The 22,162-nt window shown below is 37.5% G+C and overlaps 2 protein-coding genes across 4 annotated transcripts; both read left to right on the forward strand.

The window, feature by feature from the left end:
* Positions 1 to 605: 605 nt before the first annotated feature.
* On the forward strand, positions 606 to 8,295 carry LOC133984603 (F-box/LRR-repeat protein 3-like). The gene is made up of 6 exons (XM_062424029.1): positions 606 to 874; positions 2,297 to 2,501; positions 3,557 to 3,721; positions 3,820 to 3,942; positions 4,494 to 4,665; positions 5,068 to 8,295. Exons 2-6 carry the CDS (start codon positions 2,298 to 2,300, stop codon positions 5,706 to 5,708), a joined length of 1,305 nt encoding a protein of 434 aa, XP_062280013.1. The 5' UTR covers positions 606 to 874; position 2,297; the 3' UTR covers positions 5,709 to 8,295.
* A 4,172-nt stretch (positions 8,296 to 12,467) lies between these two features.
* On the forward strand, positions 12,468 to 20,388 carry LOC133984613 (LIM and senescent cell antigen-like-containing domain protein 1). 3 transcript variants are annotated; one of them, XM_062424042.1, is made up of 10 exons: positions 12,468 to 12,620; positions 13,631 to 13,787; positions 13,889 to 13,955; positions 15,198 to 15,318; positions 15,529 to 15,678; positions 15,803 to 15,953; positions 17,561 to 17,653; positions 17,789 to 17,837; positions 18,106 to 18,181; positions 18,923 to 20,388. In XM_062424042.1, exons 1-10 carry the CDS (start codon positions 12,592 to 12,594, stop codon positions 19,035 to 19,037), a joined length of 1,008 nt encoding a protein of 335 aa, XP_062280026.1. In that variant the 5' UTR covers positions 12,468 to 12,591; the 3' UTR covers positions 19,038 to 20,388. The 3 variants fall into 3 exon arrangements, with proteins under 3 accessions (XP_062280026.1, XP_062280043.1, XP_062280035.1); XM_062424059.1 differs by having other exon boundaries at positions 18,426 to 19,036; XM_062424051.1 differs by lacking the exon at positions 12,468 to 12,620 and having other exon boundaries at positions 13,714 to 13,787; positions 15,227 to 15,318.
* The last annotated feature ends 1,774 nt before the right edge of the window (positions 20,389 to 22,162 follow it).

Here is a 22,162-nt window from a genome sequence, read left to right on the forward strand (position 1 = left end):
GTTATCAAACAGTTATCAAATGCAATAAATTACATTACTTGGATTAAGTAATTGAAACAGTTACATTACTTATTACATTTTAAACAGGGTAACCAGTAATCTGTAACCTGTATTACATTTTAAACAGGGTAACTAGTAATTTGTAAATAACATTTTAAACAGGGTAACTAGTAAACTGTAACCTATCACATTTTAAACAGGGTAACTAGTAATCTGTAACCTATATTGCATTTTAAACAGGGTTACTAGTAATCTGTAACCTATCACATATAAATCAGGGTAACTAGCAATCTGTAACCTATTACATTTTAAACAGGGTAACTAGTACTCTGTAACCTTTCACATATAAAACAGGGTAACTAGTAAACTGTAACCTGTCACATTTTAGGGTAACTAGTAATCTGTGACCTATCACATTTTAAACAGGGTAACTAGTACTCTGTTACCTATCACATAAACAGGGTAACGAGTAAACTGTAACCTGTCAAGTTTTAAACAGGCTAACTAGTAATCTGTGACCTATCACATTTCCCAGCCCTGTGATTCATTATAACAAACAGCTCCCCCTGCCGTCACTGCAGGCCGGCGGAGACAACAACATAAACGCCATCTTTAGCTGAGCTGACACAAACTACGGGAGCAGAGTTGGGAACGAAACTAGGTCAGACGCTCGGAAACGAAAACACTTCTGACAATCTCGATTCAGACGGTGCTTCTCGTCAACATCGGCCGACCTCTTCGACCCATCGGTGCTGTCCTATGGTCCGATGTGTTTGATCGGTCAGCTAGCCCCAACGCAGTTTTCTTGTGTCGGTCCCGGTTGACGTTGAGTGGTCGCCTTTTCTGACAAACAGCCGAAAGAGGGGGAAGCCAGGTAAGAGGAGGACGGGGCGGGTAATTAATGATAACTTAAACTCAACAGGTTGTTAACTCAACTGTGTTGTTACTTTTATATTAACTAGAAGTTGTTATGTAGGTAAGTTAACGCTCGGCTAAGCTAACGATAGCTAACGTTAAATCTCGGTCGATCCGGTGCGATCTTGTATAAACTAATCATCCATGTTACGCCATGTACCAAAATGTGCAAATTTATTGTATAAATAAAGTCTCGATGATCATAGGGTAACGTTCAGCTTGTGAACTGAACATCAGACGCAGGTTTTGGTTGTAGCAGAAGGAGGTGTGTCTGTCCTCCTTTTTATTACAGTATTTTCATCCTCGGGTGGTGTGAGCAGAGACACACAGCTGACATTTATTTATACCTTTCCAAAACGGATAAAACAAATCTTCTGTACAGTGTAGCGGGCTAAGATTCAATATTTCTTCAGTGTCATTTCTCAGTACTCGGTGCACTTGCGATATAAACGATTTAAACACACTTAACTCCACATAAAATGCAAGATTACTAAACATATACTTAGCAAATGTCTTACGACAGCACCAGAAACATAAAGCACATTAATTATATTAATACACACAAATCCTAAACACTGTAAAAGCCTTAAAATGGCAGCAAAGGTAAAGATAAGAATGGATGTATCTTTATTGATCCCCCTTGGGAGAAATTAAAATTGACACAGCAGTACAGTGGAAAAAAGTAGCAGCATAAGGGTGAAAGTGTACTAAAAAAAAGAATCAACAATAACTCAGACAAAATAGGATAACATATATAAATAAAAAAATAACACATCACTAGTGCTGCAAATATAGATTATTTTCATATCGAATCATCTGATTAATTGATTAGTTTTTTTTTTACAGATTTTTAAAAAGATAAGAAAATTGTCAATTTTATTTCTTGATAGTAATGAATGTTTAGTGATGTATTACGTTTTGTGGAAAATCAATTGAGAAAATGTTAATGGGTAGGCTAACCTGGCAGGTAAGTCTATTTCTGGTTAATCAAGTGAATTAAAAAACATGACAAATTAAGGAACTTCATCACATTAATGCAAAATCCATTTAAAATGACTAACTCAATTGAATGGTAGTGTTGACTCTGAAAGCAGCATTGTGTTAATTCATTGAGATATTATATATAATGCATTTATTTTTGACCAGCTTTAGTAGCAGCGGCCCAAGGTTGATTTTCATGTGGATTTTTCACGTGGCAATGGAGATAATTAATTGGTGACAGTTTTAATTAATATAGTAAAATAGATTTACTGAGAATGAATACAGTTTATAGCTTTGCAATTTAGTCTGCCACGCATGAACAAATCACAAGTTTCTTTCCCCGTAACGTTAATCTTGCCCATACATCTGGATTTAGTTAACTCCCTTTCTGTGTTCCCAGGATGAAACGAGGTCTTCAAGGGAATGAGCAGGAGGACGGAGGTGGCACCAGCAGTGGGTCTCAGGAGACTCTTAAACGGCCCTGCAAGCAGAGGAGAGATAAAGATTGTGAAGGGGAGGGAGTCCACTGGGAGTGTCTGCCACAGGAGATCCTGCTCCACATCTTCCAGTACCTGCCTCTGCTGGATAGGGCTTACGCTTCTCAGGTACACATATTATAAATATCATTATCATTATTGTTGTTGTTTTCATGCTTCTCTGTGTCTCTCTCTCCTCTGTCCCCCTTCCCTCCTTCTTTATTTCTGAACCCAACCGGTCCTGTTGAAGAGGAGTTTTTCCTTGTTGCTGTCGCCAAGTGCTTGCTCATACGGAATTATTTCTGTAAAATGAAGAGTACCTTATATACCTGCTCAACGTGTGAAGTACCCCGAGATATCTTCTGTTATGATTTGGCACTATATAAATAAGAATTGATTGATTGATTGATTGATAATAACGAGCCATCAGTCAGCCCTTAGTGGAAATTGTTTGCCAGGAACCTGACAGGATTTGTTGTGGCTAACCAGCAACTTGTGTTATAAATCTATCATTCTTTACATTCACAAAACATTGATCTAAGTCTTCCATTAAATGTCCGCCCACTCCATTTATATTTGCAAGATTTGTCTCACAGAGAATCATAAGCAATTAATGCCTAAACTGGGCATTTCAGACTATAATACATGCTATATGCTGGAGGTTATGATGCAGTCAGTAAAATTACTGCACAGTCAAAAAGAACATTCAAGATCGAAATGTGCTACAAAATATGAACCGCAGAGGAAGAACACAGTGCGGCCGGGAAACACAATGCAAGTCTGAAACAGAAAAATTTCAAAAGATTATGATAATGAATTGCTTCAGGAAATGCTTTCACCAAGTGGTGGTTTTTGTGTTTTTGCTCTTGTATTCATTACGTGTCTATAGCATAGTCAATAGATATGTGACAGTGTGTGACTGTTTAATGTTGTTTTCCACTTCTTTTCTTCATTTCCCCTTTCAGCTACCAGGAAAACTCAGTTTTTTCCTGCTGGATTTTTTAGTGGAAAGTCAGATATTCACTGCTCATGCATTGTTTACATCTGGCTGCTGTAGTTTGATTCCCCCCCCCCGTATAATAACCCTAACCCTAACCCTAACCCTTGTCCAATTAATGAAATATGGATGTTTCAGAGAGATGGATCACTGAGCCCACATGTTGATTTTATTGCTGTCACCACAGGTGTGCCGGAGCTGGAACCAGGCGTTTCATATGCCAGAGCTGTGGCGGTGCTTTGAGTTTGAGTTGAACCAGCCAGCCAGCTCCTACTTGAAGGCCACACACCCGGATCTCATCAAGCAGATAATTAAAAGGCACTCCAACCACCTGCAGTATGTCAGCTTCAAGGTATGAAGTGACAGCAAGGAAGAGAGGAGAGGTAGTTCTGTTCAAGTTAAAGTGTTGCTCGGTTTTTATTTTCTTTCTCTCCGTGTTGCACACTGTAGGTTGACAGTAGCAGAGAGTCTGCAGAAGCAGCCTGCGACATCCTCTCTCAGCTCGTGAATTGTTCTTTGAAAACGTTGGGGCTCATCTCCACCGCCCGGCCCAGTTTCATGGAGCTGCCCAAGGTAAACTGATAATGCAAGATAATGATGTTTTTGCATCTTCACAGGCATAGAAAACGTCACTTTATCGCCCTGACTATCACTTGGCACCACAAGTCTTAGATTACTGATATTATAGTGGTATTACCACATTTTCAGCAGTGACATGAGCTTTTCTGACATATATAGCATATAGGGCTACCTGAAAGACTAAAGCATGTGTTAAGTGTTGTAATTTGATGGCGCCCTTACTCCCTGTATTATGGTAGAATTATATACTGCACTGTTTTGTATTGTATAAGATTTACGGTACGTAAGGACATGACGTCACCACGTTCCCGGTTAGTGCCAGTTATTCTGTATGAGCCATGAAGAAGAGAGATGACAACACGTCAGTCTGTATTTTTTGTTTGTTAAATAAATATGCCGAGACCAGGCTAAAGGTGATTCGAGCTACGTTTGCTTATCATCCATACGCAGATAAAAGGACCGTGCACTCAAGTAAAACTCTTAACAGCATGTCTACCAAAGAAAAGGGATGACTAAATGTTTCTTTCTTTGGCTCTGTTCAACAGTCTCACTTCATCTCAGCACTGACGGTAGTTTTTGTGAACTCCAAATCTCTGTCCTCCCTGAAGATCGATGACACACCCGTGGATGACCCCTCCCTCAAAGTCCTGGTGGCTAATAGCAGTGACACGCTCAAACTGCTGAAAATGAGTAGTTGTCCGCATGTTTCCCCTGCAGGTACGCATAGTTAGAAGGTTAGAAATATTGGGCATGTAAACAATTATTAACTATTGATTAATCATTGTTTTGGGTTTGAGACATAAAGAACAGTTTTAGCTGACATTTAGCAAGACATTAGTCTTGCTAAATGTCAGCTAAAACTGTTTGCCTTCAACTAATGCTAAATTAGAGAGGGAATGGTGAAAGTAAAGGGAGTGTAATAGCATATTTATCAGCAGTCAAGGACTTAATTGGGTGGTTAAGTGATGAGGAAAAAATTACATTAAATGGTTTTTAGTTAGACATTTTTTCTTACATGTGGCAACAAGAACCTACAGAGAGACAGAATAATGTTGATCAATATTGCTCAGCGTCTATATTCTCCTTTGCTGCTCTGATTCATTTTCCTCTCAATCACAGGCATCCTGTGTGTGGCTGATCAGTGCCACGGCTTGAGAGAACTGGCCCTCAACTACCATCTGCTGAGTGATGAACTTCTTATCGCGCTCTCCTCAGAGAAGCATGTTCACCTTGAGCACCTTCGCATCGACGTGGTCAGTGATAATCCAGGCCAGCAGTTCCACACCATCAAAAAGAGCAGCTGGGACGCCATGATGCGCCACTCTCCTAAATTCAATCTGGTCATGTACTTCTTTCTCTACGAGAACGAGTTCGGACCCTTCTTCTGCGACGAGATCCCCGTCACGCACCTGTACTTCGGCCGCTCCGTCAGTAAAGACGTGCTGGGCCGCGTTGGGCTCACCTGCCCCCGTCTGGTGGAGCTGGTGGTGTGTGCCAATGGGCTGCGGCCGCTGGATGAAGAGCTGATCCGCATCGCCCAGCGCTGCAAGCATCTGTCGGCCATCGGCTTGGGAGAGTGCGAAGTGTCCTGCAGCGCCTTTGTGGAGTTCGTCAAGATGTGCGGAGACAGACTGACACAGCTATCCATCATGGAGGAAGTGCTGGTACCTGATCACCGCTATGGGCTGGATGACATTCACTGGGAGGTGTCGAAGCATTTGGGTCGTGTCTGGTTCCCCGACATGATGCCTACCTGGTAGAGCTGAGGGAATCCGAGTAGATTTAAATTGTTAAATTGTATGAGTGTATGTGTTTCTTGTGTTTGACACCACTCATTTTTCTCCTGTCTTTCCCAGGAACTGTACATACCGCTTTTCTCCGCGAGTAACAAAACATAACATGTCTTTGAGCTTCGATCTGATGAAACATTATATTTGTTTTGTTTTTTAAAGTCACTTTGATTTCCACTCTGCCGTATTGTTTCATGTACTGTATATGATTTTTATATTTATATGAATATTTATATCTAAATGTATTTGTCTCATTGTCACGCATGACATAAAGCACCTTGTCTCTGAGCAATTTATTAAGAACATGCAGATCGGTAATGTGTATGTTTCTGGAGAATTCAGGTTTCCACAGGAATTAACAGGAATATCTGGGAATTATTGGAAATGAAGGGGAATTTTTTTTCCATGTACACAGGCTGTATTTACTGTGTATGATTCAGTCAGAAGTGTGAAGATTTTGCGCTGGCTTAAGTACAAATCCTTTGAATAGAAATCAGAAACGTTCATTTCAGCTAAATCATTTGGCATACAGTCAACAAATCGTAAACACCACACTAAGCACAAAAAGACTTTGAGCTCAAGTATTGTGGTAGTTCGGGTAATAATCTTCACATTTAATGGAAAATTCCCCATTAGTTCCCCATTCCTGTTAAAATTCTCCCAACTTAAACTGTCGTGAAAGATTTTTGAAAGTGTTTCTTACACTTTCCAGCCCAACTAATGACACGCTGTGACTGTCTAAAAACGAAGAAATGCTTCATGATTAGGGGACAATCACCCCAAGCAGGAAGTTTGACCATGTGACTGTGGTTGAATAGGATTACATGTTGAATACATGCGGTTTCATTTGGTTTTGGACTCCATGTGTCATCTGCTCCTGTCTTCTATCGTTGCGTCTCTGTTTGATGTCTTTGAATGTGTTTTAGAACGCGTCGCAGAGTCGCTGCATCTCATTTAGAAGAATGGAGCTGTCTCTTTCTCTGTCCTCTGATTTGGTAAGGACAGAGCTAGCAAAGACCGCTGTTTGTGAAGGCGATGCTCGACAGTGACTTTGGCCATAATCATGTTAGTCTGTATATACTGTATATTTATACATATATATAAATATAAAAAGAGTGATGCTTGATATTTTTGTGTGTAGTGTACAATAGCTACATTTCTGCATTGCCTGACCCTATTGTAATTGTAAATATTAATGTGTCACATTGCAAAACAAATGGGAGGGAGAAATTTTAGTTTACAAATATATATCTGTACATTTATTAAATCTTACTGGTGCACTTTTACTCTGTTGAAGGATCACAAGTTAAGTTTAGCTGCAGTGTCTTTAGAGCGTGAAATGTTGCAGCACAATCATGAAACATTTTACTGTGATCTGTAAATCTGTCAGTCCTGTAAGTTACACTCGTCAGTGAGCTATCGTTCTGTTCTTTAAAAAACTAAAAAAAAAACTGAATTCAAACTGGATGTTTTTAGAAATTAAATCAGCATTGTGGAACTGTGGAACTGAAATAATCTCCTAAAAGCACAATCATTCACCATGGTAATATTCCTTTAAGACAATAGTAACTTTTAAAAGATTTAAAAAACAATTCAGAATTAGGGGTTAAAAAGTTAGAGCAGGGCTGCACAATTATGACCAGTATTGTACATACTGCAATAATGTTCTCAGGCTATCGTACGGAAACTATTGGCCAGCCGACGACCTTTTTTTACCCCCTTAAATTAATGTTCATTCTTTGTTCTATATTGTATCTGTGTGTTGCATGCAAAAAAACAAAAATACCATTTAACCCAGAAGCAGCACATCATCCAGATACTCCACTGCTCACTCATACGTGGCAACTGTGGTAACGGAGGAATATAAATAAATTAATAATGTGAAAATAGTAATCTTAAAGCAGAAGACAGGACAGTGTGGCAGCTGAATGTTGAATAAATTGAATGTTTGCCTGAATGTGAGTGCGTAAAATATTTCCATTTCACTATTGTTTTTGATGCAGTAAAGTGGATAGAAGAATAATATCTGGAACTATGGATTTATCACGCATGTTGTCTGTGGACTTGCTCGAAGTTGCCACCCTTGGACTGTGCAGTAAAACAGACCTGCAAGTCAAACATTAACAGAGTTGGCATTCATCCTATGTATGTTTTTTTTCTTTTCTTTTATGGTGCAAATGTTAAATGAAAAATATCACTACTTCACTCTCTAATAGTGACCCATCATGTCTTAATTGTTTTTTTTCTCTTTTTCGAGGTCAACAAAGACAATGGACTTTGTTCTTTACTGACTTGCAATACATTTTTATTGCGTATTTATGAGATCATCTGCTGGTTAATATTAACTGTCTGCATTTGTATTCAATGCTTGTAGATATTATTGTAATATTCAAGGATAGTAAGAGTAAGGGCTGTGTTTCTTCTTATAGTGTACTGTGTGTTGCTTTTATTTTAGTCAAACATTGTACTGAGACTGGTAGGAGAGGTGACCTCTTGTACTTTTCCCAAAGACAGGTATTATGTGAGTGAAGTTCATAGCTTCATTAAAAATGCCTGTTTAAATATTTATTACATGTTTGAACTATAAAGACAAAACTGTTGCTTAAATAAGCATGTGTATGTTTTTTTTAAAACTGGTGTTGAATCTTATTCATTAGTTATTTGTAGACAACTCAGGTCTAAAGTGAGCTGAGCTGAGTTTGACCCCTCTGGCCTGAGAAGTTCAGTAATGCATTCAGCAACACGGTTGCACCTTTCATACAAGAAATGAAGCTCAAAGTGCTTTACAGCAAAGGACATGATGAAAATGTTCTGGGAAGTGGAAAAGATCCAATTAGTCATCAGAAATTCAATTTGTATAGACACCCTCAGTATTTCTTTGTCCACAGTAAACTGTAATGAAATTAATCTTTGTGCTAGAGGACAATCCTTCATGCTAAAACAAGAGACTGGTTTTCTATCCAACATAATTACATTTCTTAGAGCTAGGATAATCTAGTTTTCTCTTAAATGTCTGTGAATTATAATGAACACTGGCAAAATCGGGCTGAAGTTGCTCTTCACTGCAGAACATATTTAAAAAAACAAATCTTGAGTAGGTTAAAGAAATGCCTAAAATTGCCTTTACAAATAACATTTAGGAATTGTATTGTGGCTTACTGTGTAGTTATGCCACCCTAACCCCTTCTTTTCTACACTGGATTTACACCTTTTTTTGTGATTTTGAACCTGGTTTGGATCCTATCTCCAGCTGTTTCACCATCATACCAGAAAAAGCCTTCATATCAACCAGGTCTGAATTGACTTCGATTCATTATAACTTCCAGCAACAACAACAACAAAAATGGACATGATGAAAGCTGTGCAGGTGACATTACTCAAAACAACTGTGCCACAGTCACTTACACATTATTTCTATTCAATGAGCAAATCAGGGAATTACATCCACCCACTCCCAACACACACACACACACACACACACACCCTAGCTAACAGTCTTCATCAGCAGATTGAGTTTGCTTGGTTGTCATGGTGATGGCTCAGTCGTCATCATGTGGCTCATGTATGGCATTTTTATAATATCTAGACAGTAACAACTGGTGTGATTTTGCATTAAATGACAGATTCACTATTTTTCAGGTCTGTCTTAAAACAATAGTCAGATGCCCATAAAAACACTGAGACAGGTTTTTATTGCTATAATTGAACTGTTTTGAATTTTTATTGCTGGACATTGAACTATTAGCTGTGGGGATACGTCCATTTTACTTGCTGAGGGAGTTCTCGCCCACCATTGTTGTTACAGTCTACATTCCTCCATCAGCTGATGCAAGACTTCAAACTCAGTATCTCAATGCTTTTGAAGACGTTACTGGGGCCTTTAATCATATCACACTGGACAAAACATTACCAAATACTTATCAGTATGTTACCTGCCCCACTAGACACAATAAAACACCTGCCCTGAAAATGCTTTGGATGCATATAGTGCCGCTAAACTACTTCTTAATAATAAAAAGAAAGCCTTCAGTTCTCGAGACAGGGAAGAACAGAGAAATGTACAGTATGACCTGAGGGTGAATATGAAGGAGTACAAGGACTGCAGGATTGCTGGACTGGTCTGGAATGAAGGACTGGACTGGGTTAAAGATGAGAGAGGGACAACCTCAGTATACTAAATTCTCTGTCAGATGTGGTGAACTCAGTGTTTGAGTATTGATCTTCAAATTGTTAAATATGCAAATATAATTACAAACCTGTAAAACCTTGACAATTCAAACTTAAATTTTGTACAGATGTTAACTGGAATAACAGTCAAAGAGCAGTTCTATGGCAGAAGGTATAAGGCCTTCTCACAATGAATCGTGTTCAAATGTGTTTTTCCAGACACATTTCGAGTGTGAGGTAGCTTTTCTTCATTCCAGTACGCAAGGATATAATAGTTGTTATTATATTCTTTATTCTTCTCTATAATGCCTTCAGTTATTTTTTATGTCTCCTACAGAGATCTTATCCTATGTTCTCTAAATTGTAATGGGACTCAAAGAATATTTTATTAATCAAGCATCTTGTCACTAACATACCAATGCATAAAATTACACTTGTACATACACTGTTGGTCAACTCATTTTAATTGTACCATGTAAGTCAGGCGACAGGGTTGGACTAAGCTTCAGAGATCACAGTGAGGAAATTGGATCATTGCAGAGTGCAACACTACACAAGTACATTTTATTTATATAGCACTTACCTCCTGCCAGAGTGCTTTCCAAGGAGGTATATAAACAACACTAAACATGAGGACATAAAACCCAGCACAAGCAAGAGAGAACACATTCAAATAATTACTCCAATAAGTCCAGTTGCCCTCGATTCAACCCTCCTTGAATAACCACTACCTGCATGGCTGAGAATCTTCACAGACAATTGCTCCAATAAGCGGAATCAGATAAAAGATGTTACTTGAGTGCTGCCTCTTGATCCATACAAAGCTAATTAAATGTTAAAGTCTTAGGATTTAAAAGGACAATAAGTGATATTTCTTAAAGAGGAAACTTGCTGGTAGCACTTTAGGTAAGAGCTTGGGAAATCAGATTGCTGCAGTACTTAAATCCACATTATTTCCCTTTTATTCCGAACACACTTTAATATATGAAGATTACCTTCTACTGAGGTCTTAATGCTTTGTGGGTGAACATTATTCTTGGTCAAAAGAGTCATTTTATGTCTTTTGAAAACTCTATATATTTTATAATTTGGAGTCACTTGTTAAAAGCACTTAATTCATGAGCAGTGTTGTTGTTGGATCATCACACCTGAAAAGATATATTGTGAATTTAGTCGCCTAAAACATACAGCAGCTGTTCTGCAGCTCTCCATATTTCTACATGAGAAAATGCAGTTATAGCTGAGACCAGTGCTGTAACTTTGACTCTTGTACTGTATGTTTAGCAGTAACAAGTAGTTCTGCCAGTTTAATTTAAATATCAGTGTTTGAGTATTGATCTTCAATTTTTAAAATATCCCAGCAAAATTACAAACCTGTAAAACCTTGAAAATTCAAACAATTTTGCTCAGATGTTAATTTGAATAGTTTATATATCATTACACCGACAGTTTGATGTAGCAAATCCAGAAAGCAGATTATTGCCTATTTAAAAGATAAATTCACATTTTCCAAGCCTGTCTTAAAACAACAGTCAGGTGCTCAAATGAAACAGGTTTTTCTTACACAATCATACCTCCTGTTCATACTGACCATCAGAAGAACCTTCATAATGCACTTACAATGTAGGCTAAGTGATAGGGGCCAACATCCACAGTCCTCCTTCTGTGCAAAAATGTGTTTAAAAGTTTATTTGAAGCTAATATGAAGCTGTGCAAATTAATCAAATTAAGTCGATATCTTTGAATGTTACAGTCTTATAGTTGACATATTTCCACCGAAGCTCAACAAGGAAACACTGTCCAAGGAAACACAAAGAGGGAATTTGATACTAAAAAGACTGTAAATTTGGCAGATACAGTATACACTTGATATGACTAAATCACACTGCTGAAGTTTCATAAGCTTCAGATTCACTTTGAAATGCACAAAATAGCTATGTGCACACTGTAGATTTTGGCCCCCATCACTTACACTGAAAGCTCATTTGATGGCAAGGCAGCTTTATTTATATAGTGCATTTCATACTCAGGGCCACTCAATGTGCATTTACATAAAAACAATCATTTAATTGTAAGAATTGGAAACAAATAACATAAAAACATACAATTTAAAAAAATACATAAAATAAAAAATGAAAATGAAACCCAAATAGTAAAAATTGGAAACATTAAAACATACAATTAAAAACAAGAAAAAACAATAATAATAAAAATAAAAACAGCATACAGACAAATAGAAAGAGCGAAAAATAAAATAAAAACTAGACTAGAAAAATAGACTAAATAGAGCATAAAATATGAGTTTGCATAGAAAAATAATGATTTGCTTTCAAATACATACAGTGCAAATAAAATATTAAAAATGTAAATTTAAAAATGTTCAAAAAAATAGATTTGAAGGGGATCTTTTTACAGTCACTATAAATAGGAGGAATCATCACAGCGAGGAAAAACTGTTTCAGTGTTCATGTGGAAACCTGACTGATGATTCAAGACATGAAAAAACTATGACTTAATCCTTTAACCTGCAGGACACTCCCAGTGTGGGTGGACCTCAGATAGCTCTGCTGGGAGGGGTCGAGACGGCTGTCGCTCCCCCTGGCCTGAAAAGTACGGTAGTTCAACTAAAAGCAACACACACGTTGATTTACTAGCCACGTTTCTCAAACTGTGGTGCTAGGAGGTGATGCTGGGGGTGGCAGGAATGACGGGCAGGTACGTGTTTTGATTAGCTTGGTGAGGTAGCCCAAATACACTACCGCTAACTCGGAGCTAATGCTAACGTCATCTTAGCATAACCACTACTTGGCTGGATAGAAACCCCACTTTTAGGCACTGGCAAAGAGTTTAATGTGGTTTCACTGTTATAATATATGTACGTCCAAATTAGTTGACTGTCGTTTGATTAATAGCGTTGTTTTTCTTTCATTCATTCAAGCTAAGGTTAGCATGCTAACTCAATTAGCTGTCACGTCTTTAATTAAGCTAATTGATGTTTCATTGCTAAAGTAACTCATGAGCGTACATTGACCTGATTTAAGCATATATGCATGTGGTTACAGGTGCAAAAGGTAAACTAACTAAATCAGAGTCGGTTTGGTGTCTATCAGTGCTGCCAACTTTTGACTTCAGTTTGGGGTTTGGGGGAGGGGTTGAGGGGTATTTTAGGGGGCTACTTATTTTGGTTCATAATAAAATGAGCATTACACGTGGTATAATCTCTCTCTGGCCTTTTGAGCCAACACCTTTTTTCATAACACCGTATCTTTTCTGCTAATTTGTGTTTATTATGAAGCATTTTTGATATGCAGGTCTGCTATTAGTATCATTATTATTATTGTTGTAGTTTTCTTACCAGTGTAATCATTAACAACTTCATGATCATGGTTAAACTTCTGATGTAAAGGATGTATGTGTGTATTTGGAGGAGATGCTCATTTCACAGCTAGTTTGCAGTGCCTCTTCTCCTTTACCAAATTAGGTGATGACTGTGCAGTGAGTAGTAGAAGTTTCCCCCAATGATTCACAAATCATTTCTATTCTCTAAGGTGACAGCTGCTGACACAAACATAGCACTTACCATCGGAGTTATGTCAGAAATGATAAACATCGGTTTAGCCCTGCATCAGTTATTTGTCAGCCTAACATTTCACAGGGCCCCTGGTGGAGTAATGTACTAATGTGTGTGTGTGTGTGTGTGTGTGTTTTCTTGTTTCATGCAACAGCATTGCTAATGCCCTGGCCAATGCGGCCTGTGAGCGATGTAAGAGTGGCTTTGCTCCGACTGAGAAGATTGTCAATAGTAATGGCGAGCTGTACCATGAGCAGTGCTTTGTGTGTGCCCAGTGTTTCCAGCAGTTTCCAGAGGGACTCTTCTATGAGGTAGTGTAGTCAACCTTTATGTTGTATGGAGTGCTGTTATATGCCGTATGTACTGAATGCTTCTTTTCAATGAAGGGATCTCAATCTTCTTCTCTTCACAGTTTGAAGGCAGGAAATACTGTGAACATGACTTTCAGATGCTCTTTGCACCGTGCTGTCATCAGTGTGGTGAGTGTATAGTGCATCAAAAATAATAAATAAAGAGCCTGGGGTGCTAATTTTTCATTATTTTCTGACATTTTATAGACCAGGCAATGATTTAATTAAAAAGATAAATTAGATAAATTGAATTAATTGGAAGTGAAAAATTAATTTGTGCAGTTGTGATCAGACATTTTATATGAGGGAACTTCCTTTTTTGGGAAGTTGCATAGGTGGGGTAAACTTGAATGTCAGGGTCGTAATCAGAGATAAACTCTCAATATGATACTATCATGATGTTCTTCCCATGATAATGATATATTACAACAGAGACGATTCTGCAATACAATATATCACAAAGAAATAATAACTGTAACTGAAGAAGCAAGAAACAAACAGTGTTTATTCACAGTACATTAGTTTCACACAAAAAAATGCTGCTAAATATGAATATCACAACACTGCTAACTGTAGGCGCAGTTTGTGCCTCACACAGGAACCAACCGAGGCTACAGTTGTTTAAAAAAAAAAAAACAGACTGCAGAGAAGTGATGTCGTGCTAATAACCCAAAGATTTGTCCCTTTTTGGACTGTAAACTCAGCATGCGACCTGTCGATCATTTACTGTGCTATATTCAGAGCTTTACAAGGTATCCAGGGCTGGTGACTGATGATAAGCGTAAGGTTAACATGATAAACAGAAGCAATCAATACTGAGCGGCCCCCTTTTTATAAAAAAAATTGCCAATACTTAATGGTAGTGTATAACAACTGGAAATATAGCGATATGTTGCAGTATCTTTTTTTTTTTTTGGTCCTATCCCCACTTGTAACCCTCTCCTAGTTGTTTGGCAGTGATGTGAGTGGAGTGTTTCCATGTTTTGTGCTATAATATTGAGAAAGCAATAATTAAATGCTGTCTCGTACACATTTGTGTTCACATGGGTGGACGTAATTATCACTGACCTTCATATATTGTTTGGGAGATCAGGTTCTCACTAATCTTATGGTCGATTTACTCTTACCACTGGTGTTTAGACCACCCAAGATGCATTTTAGTGCCATGTATGATTAAATTAAGCAAACAATTAACATTAAAGTATCACTTTGAGAAAACTATAGAAAGCACTACAGTGCATTGTGACTCCATAATAGAGTGCTCTTCAGGAATATTGCTTTTAGCGCCTTTTTAAAAAGCTTCCAGTCATAACAAATATTGAAGAAATCAAAATTGCCTCAAACTGATCTCTCACTTGTGATTTCCCCCAGGGGAGTTCATCATTGGTCGTGTCATTAAGGCCATGAACAATAGTTGGCACCCTGACTGCTTCTGCTGTGACATTTGCCAGGCTGTGCTTGCAGACGTGGGGTTTGTCAAAAATGCTGGCAGGTTTGTATCCCATCTTATTACAGCCTTAACATAACAGTTTGACAGCCTGTAAAACAGGTGGTTACACTCATGTCAGGCTGCTGACATTCACGCTTGCCTTTTAACAAATAATGGAGTTCTGAGCAGCGGTGACAGAGTGTCAAAACATTATTTAATGCAGCAGTTTCCATCTTGACACCTCTGAATTTTGTTCTGCTCTACTTACTTCAGGCACCTGTGTCGCCCGTGCCATAACCGCGAGAAGGCTCGTGGACTGGGCAAGTACATCTGCCAGAAGTGTCATGCCATCATTGAAGAGCAGCCACTGATCTTTAAGAATGACCCCTATCACCCAGACCACTTCAACTGCAACAATTGCGGGTCAGTCCTGCTACTTGACTTTTTTGCTTGATTAAAATATATGTCAGTTCATTTGAAATTGTATTTATTGCACTGTTTTTAAAGCCTGTCCATGGCATTTTACAAGCTGTTTCTCTGTCCACAGGAAGGAACTGACGGCTGAAGCCAGGGAACTGAAGGGAGAGCTTTTCTGTTTGCCCTGCCACGACAAGATGGGTGTGCCCATCTGTGGTGCTTGTAGGAGACCCATCGAGGGCCGTGTTGTCAATGCGATGGGCAAGCAATGGCATGTAGAGGTTTGTGAGCAAGAATAAGACTATAAATGCAGTAGATTATAGGGCTATCCCTGACTCAGGATATTCACAATTGACTTAGACCGACTTCAGACCAGTGCATTGACTCAGAACGAGGTGGGGCATATATTTATACTTACTTCATACATACTCAGCAACATTATTACTTTTTACGTCATTCTTCAATATAGCCTCCGATGAGACATATTATTCAGAGACTATACTGGTCTAACAGCCTATAAGTGTCTTTTTTTAGGGTTGTTGTGAAACACTAGATTTCCATATTTAGAGATCTAAAAAGTGTACATCTTGGTATTAGTTCAGTTATAAAATCCAACTGGGGCATGGAGCGTCTCACCGCTGGCTATTGACAGTGCTGTTGATTACACTGGACGGTAAAATAAGGAGGGGCTGGTAGAGATGCTGGTATGCGTCTTTTAAAACAGCAATTTAGCTGACATAGCTGGATTTAACACTGGATCAAAATGCAAGACAACTCTGGCTAATGGACTTATGCTACTCAGCAACTTTTAGGGGGCAGCCGTTCAAGACTCAATGTTAAATTCATGTATTTTCAAAATGCGAATGTGTTGCAGTTTGAGACCTAGATTACTGAATGAGTCTGTTCCTCTTAAAGTAAAGTTGCCTTTAGGAGTTTACTTAAGGAACCACAACCATGTTTATTTTGTTCATGATTTGGTGTTTGTTTTTTTGGAAAGAGGCAAGACTAAACATTTAAAGATTTTTACAGTTGTTGGATAGTGCAGAAAATGCTCCACTCTTACTGACTTGGACATCATCTTCCTTTTGTGTTTTCAAAAGGTAGATGAATGTGCAGATTTTTTTTCCCCTTTGGAAAATTTAACACAAAAATTAAGTATTAAGTATTCATTCATACTAAATTTAAGTGTTACTATAAATAATGTTGGTTGTACTACAGGTATTAGGCTTCAGAAAGGCTACTGACACATTCATAATAGTGGAAAAATGTGCTGACCACCTTTGTAGTCAATATATCTTTTGCTACACTCACAGAAAAGCAATTAAAGCCTCTATAAGTGATTTCACGTTTAGAGAACATTACTTATGCACGGGGAAATTTAATTCATAAAATAAACCACTTAAAAACCAAAACACTGCAAATGAGCTCATTTGAGGCAGTAGGAGAGATGTGAGCACTGCTAAGAAAATATTTCTCCTGAGGCCTCTCAGCCATTCAAAAAGCTCCCAACTATCATCAGCATATAGCAGTCAATTAAATGCTAAAGAAGGTTATTAGCTGAAATTAATTTTATATCCAGCCACTTCAGGAACTTTATCAAGCAGACACAAGAAAAGTAGATCTATTTTAAAAACACTGTGGCAACACTATAGGGAAATTACAGTGATTTCTTCATAGTGCTGGTGGGCTAAATGTGATTTAAAACACCACTTTAGGATGCTACAGTAATGTTTCTCCATAGGTTAGGTCAAACATTTCTGGTTTAGTAAAAACTGAGAAACATGTTCATGTAATATTCATGTTTCAAACTAAAGATTTGGCACCCTTTCCACAGTGCATTGTCAGTTTCACATGGCATTGTTCAGAGTTTGTTTCTTTTTGTTTGCAGCATTTTGTGTGCGCCAAGTGTGAGAAGCCTTTCCTTGGTCATCGGCATTATGAGAGGAAGGGGTTGGCTTACTGTGAGACACATTATAACCAGGTAAGGAAAAAGAACAGATTATGAATAAAAATGATTGTTTTTTAAAGTCTTGTTTTTATTTCAGTGGCCTTTAAGTATGTCTGACAAATTATTTGCTATATAAATACCTAATCTCTGTGCTTCTTTGTTATCAAGCTCTTTGGTGATGTGTGCTATCACTGCAACCGTGTGATTGAGGGCGATGGTGAGTATCAATACGATAAAGCTTGTATTTAGTAAAGTATTTTTTATTAATTGAAATTAAATGTTGCTTGAAGTAGAGATGTTCTCAGCCTGCTGTCAAGTATCTGCATTTTGTCCACCTCAGCCTGCTAATGTTGCAAAGCTGCTCTGCTTAATGGCTAATGTGGATTTTTTTTTTTCACAGCTGTGATATGTGGACATCCCTGGCTTGAAATTGCATCAGTTTAACATTCATAATTTTCTTTTTTTCCCCCTCGTGTCCCCCTCAGTGGTGTCTGCTCTCAACAAGGCCTGGTGTGTCACTTGTTTCTCGTGCTCCACCTGCAACACAAAACTCACTCTCAAGTAAGTTATTCTGCTCATTCATATCTTCTTTTACTCACTAATCCTGTCAACACTAACAGCAGATTGTTATTGTCTTGTCATATTTTTCTGTAACACTCTTACTTTACTCGTCTAGTCTTAACACTTGCCTTGATGAATTTTTACTCTTCTCTTCCGACTCCTCTCTCTTTGGCTCTTTTCCTTTTTCCTCCCAATTTCTTCTCTTATTGTACACGCTTCACTTGCTGCGCCTTCGGTAACTCAGAGATAAGTTTGTTGAAATTGACCTGAAGCCAGTGTGCAAGCACTGCTATGAGCGCATGCCTGAGGAGCTGAAACGTCGTCTGGCCCGATGTGAACGTGATGCCAAAGACCGCAAGAAAAAACCTGCTGTCTGTCTGTAGACTTATTATTCTTTACAATTCACCGCTCCATCTTTCGGTTTGTGTAATCTGTGGCTTCCTCTTTTTTTATGGTGTTCCTTATTTCCTCCTTTGACAATATGGCACGTTGTCCCTGCTTCTCATGCATCTAAAACTAATGTGTTTATTAATGGTGTTTATACAAAATCATCTCAGTATACATTTACATTAATAACTACTTTGACTTGTTTATGAGAAAGTTGCACTTCCATCAAGCTTTAATTTATTTTGTTATGAATGAGTGGATGATATGAATGATAAGTAAGGATAATATGGGCAATAGACAAGTCATTAGATTACATATTAAGTATTTCTCTCCTCTTCTCTTTCACATTTGCAGGAACAAGTTTGTTGAGTTTGACATGAAGCCTGTTTGTAAAAAATGTTATGAGAAGTTTCCTTTGGAGCTGAAGAAAAGGCTCAAGAAGCTGGCCGAGTCTTTAGGACGCAAGTAAGCTGCTGCAGGCCAAACAGCCTGAGTGTATACCTGCTATGTCTGTGATGGTAAAACCTCTGGGAGAACTGCTGCATTATACCAGTGGATCATTATAAGTAATTTAAATCTGGAATACATGTAAACGCATGTTACTGTGGTCGTGTGACGAAGGTGCCTGCTAGCCAGATTTTTTTCTTGCTGTTTTTTTATATGCAAGTGTGTGTTGTTTTTTTTACACATTCCTAAATTGTCCAAATTAGTTTTCTCCTAACTAATATGTCTAATTTTTCTTTTTTTGATTTAACGCAAGCATCTAGAATTACTAAGTGCTATGTCTTGAATTTGAACTTGTGCCTTGACTGTACGAAAAACGTTTCTTAAAGTGCAAATAGTGGTTAAACTGTAACTGTTTAATACAGTTATGCCTTATATCTATATGAAATGTATTGTCCTTAATTAGACAATTTTACCTTTCATTTTTGAGCCTCCAAATGACTAATAATGTAGCAATCACTGTGTTCTTCAGGATACTGTCATGACGTCTCTTCTTGCTAATATGAAAAAATAAACACTGTGTCAAGAAAAAAAACTCATAATGAATTTACACTGGGAGAAAGGGTCATCCAAAAGCCATAAAGTGTTACAGAATCAAATAGATTTAATGCTTATACATCAACTATGTTGAGTTGCCATGTAATGTTTAGAGCTTTACTTTCTGAATTGCAGAATTTCTTATAAATATTTCATCAGAAGAAATACATGAGTTTAACTAACCCGAGAAGCCTCTTAATCCCCACATTTCTGTGTGAAAACTTGGCATTAGAGGGTGCTATTGTGTAATATCACTAAATTATAGCCTACCTCTAAAGTAAGGTTGTGTAAGTTCTTCAATATGAACTGTATGTGTTCAGTATGTATGGTAGTGCACTGTTAGTGCTTGTACTGTAAATGCCCGAGGTTTATGTGATATTTTTAGCCAAACTAACACTTGCAACTTTCTGCGGGAGACTGTTCAAAGGAATCGAGATGAACTGAACCTTCAGCTGATAATTAAACGTAAGAACACTTTGATGTTTGAATATTATTAATGAGCCAGCATATTGCTTGGGCTGTTTTTAAAAATGGCAACATGAGAAACGCTAAACAACAAAAAATCACATTTGCTTGAATCAGCATTATTTATGTTTTCAAGTTACACATTTACATTTTTGCAACATCATTTGTGAGAGTTTACATCTTAAGGATTTGCTTGAAATGGAGACACATACACAGTATCTTATTTTCTGTTTTAACAATCAGTGAAGTATTCGTTAAACACGTCATAATGAATTTCAATCTATCAAATGCCAAATATACATTGTCAGTCTGTGTTAAGGCTCTGAAACAAATGTAACCTTTTGTTTCTGCATTAAAGTGAACTCCCAATTCTAAACTTGAGTTATTTTTGTTTTTAATTCAGACTATATGAAAGAATTTACATGTGTGAAACTTGAAGCATGCATTCATGATGCACAGCTTAGACACATTACAGGCTTCATGATAAACATTCACAGTATATACAAATAATAAAAAAACTATTTTGCGAGAGTGAGACTCCTGTCTTTTTACCCTTACAATGAATAATAGTTAATTGAAAATGGTGATTGAATATATTGCTATTTTGTATTGACTTGTTACAGCCATAGTTGTAATTGATATTTTTCATGGAAATGATGAAATGATTTTAAGTCAAAATGTTTCAGGTTAAATGTTTGACACCTTATTTATCTACCTCTATCAGATAAGCAACTGTGTTGTCTCGTTATTAGAGGAAATGTGATCCAATAAAAATGAAAAAAAATCAATAATGTCAACTAAGCATCAGAAGTTATTGGACATCTATTTAGGCAACACTGTAGCTGTCAGGCTCAGATTAATTGGACTACAAAATGTGCAGGAGTACTTGTCTAGCATACTAAATACAAGCCATTAAGCTACAGGCAATTTCTTTTCAAATTAATTTCTTCTCCAAATTAACTAACACATACCTCGCTGTTTTTTTTTGACATAATTTCATTCAGTGAAACATTTTTACTAACCTGTATTTTGGTTTTATGTCACAGTACAGATTTATGCTTCATGAATGGCTGGACTCACTCTTAACTTATACATTGCTGATACATTCCTAATTATGATAAACAATAATCATGGTTTATCATAAACTCAAGTAGCTTAAAAAAGTCAGATTACTTCACAGTTATCTTAAGTCATCCTTCCACGAATGTTACCACATTAATTACCTAAAATATCTTGAAGACAACAACAACAACAAAGAAGGAAACCAATTAGGTGAAGAAAAGCTTACACCAGTACATTTGCTCAGCTTGTTAAAAAGCTACACAGCATCTAATTTTCATCTTCATGCAGTTACAGTATAAAACTTAATGCTCAGTTTCTATCTACTTCACAGGTTTTACTTCAACATAGTCTAAACTTTATACATTCCTTTTTTCTTAATGTATTCACAAGTATAGCTGACCAAATCAGAATGCCTAAAAAAGATTGATGTAAGTTTGTATTGGGTGAGAGTGATAATTAACCAAAACCATTCAGTTCAGTCAGCCAACTCATAAAAAATAAAGTTCAAGACTAGGTACAATAAAATTCATTGTGGTATCGAGGATCAATGCGTGCAGCATACTGAGCAGCAGACGAGAGCACAGGGAATGGTGTGTCACAGCAGCTGTGACAACAGAATTTACAGGCTGACACTTTCATCCAAGTGATACTGTATTGTACAGTATGACCCAGCACATTAGGGAGAATAAACATCACTAATGATGGAGAAAAAGTATGCTGGAGTTGCCTGCATGAACTATCAGGCAGATGGGCAGAAACCATCTTATTAATGTGAGTGAGGTCAGAGGAGGCCAGATGTATTCATGCCAATAGAAAAGCCTCAAACACTCAAGTAAAGCTCTTGACAACAGTTATTAACGGTAATCTTTTTCCCACTGAAATGGTTTACAACTGTACTCATTACTGCTTGACTAAACTGTCGGCAGACTTCATAAATGGTATGTTTTAAGCAGATAAGCTACAATGAGGTACCTGTAGGCGTATTTTGAACTTTGGAATGAACTAAACTAGCTCTTTCCCCCTTTA

The sequence above is a fragment of the Scomber scombrus genome, chromosome 1 (assembly GCF_963691925.1).
Source record: "Scomber scombrus chromosome 1, fScoSco1.1, whole genome shotgun sequence".
NCBI lineage: Eukaryota > Metazoa > Chordata > Actinopteri > Scombriformes > Scombridae > Scomber > Scomber scombrus.

What these genes read in the sequence shown, in the direction of transcription:
- LOC133984603 (XM_062424029.1), top strand. Translation starts at nt 2,298, where the DNA reads ATGAAACGAGGTCTTCAAGGGAATGAGCAGGAGGACGGAGGTGGCACC. An exon ending in TGCAGTATGTCAGCTTCAAG is followed by an intron (nt 3,722 to 3,819) that starts GTATGAAGTGAC and finishes TGCACACTGTAG; the next exon opens with GTTGACAGTAGCAGAGAGTC. An exon ending in GTTTCATGGAGCTGCCCAAG is followed by an intron (nt 3,943 to 4,493) that starts GTAAACTGATAA and finishes TCTGTTCAACAG; the next exon opens with TCTCACTTCATCTCAGCACT.
- LOC133984613 (XM_062424059.1), top strand. Translation starts at nt 12,592, where the DNA reads ATGCTGGGGGTGGCAGGAATGACGGGCAG. An exon ending in GCAAGCAATGGCATGTAGAG is followed by an intron (nt 15,954 to 17,560) that starts GTTTGTGAGCAA and finishes TTTTGTTTGCAG; the next exon opens with CATTTTGTGTGCGCCAAGTG. An exon ending in GTGAGACACATTATAACCAG is followed by an intron (nt 17,654 to 17,788) that starts GTAAGGAAAAAG and finishes TTTGTTATCAAG; the next exon opens with CTCTTTGGTGATGTGTGCTA.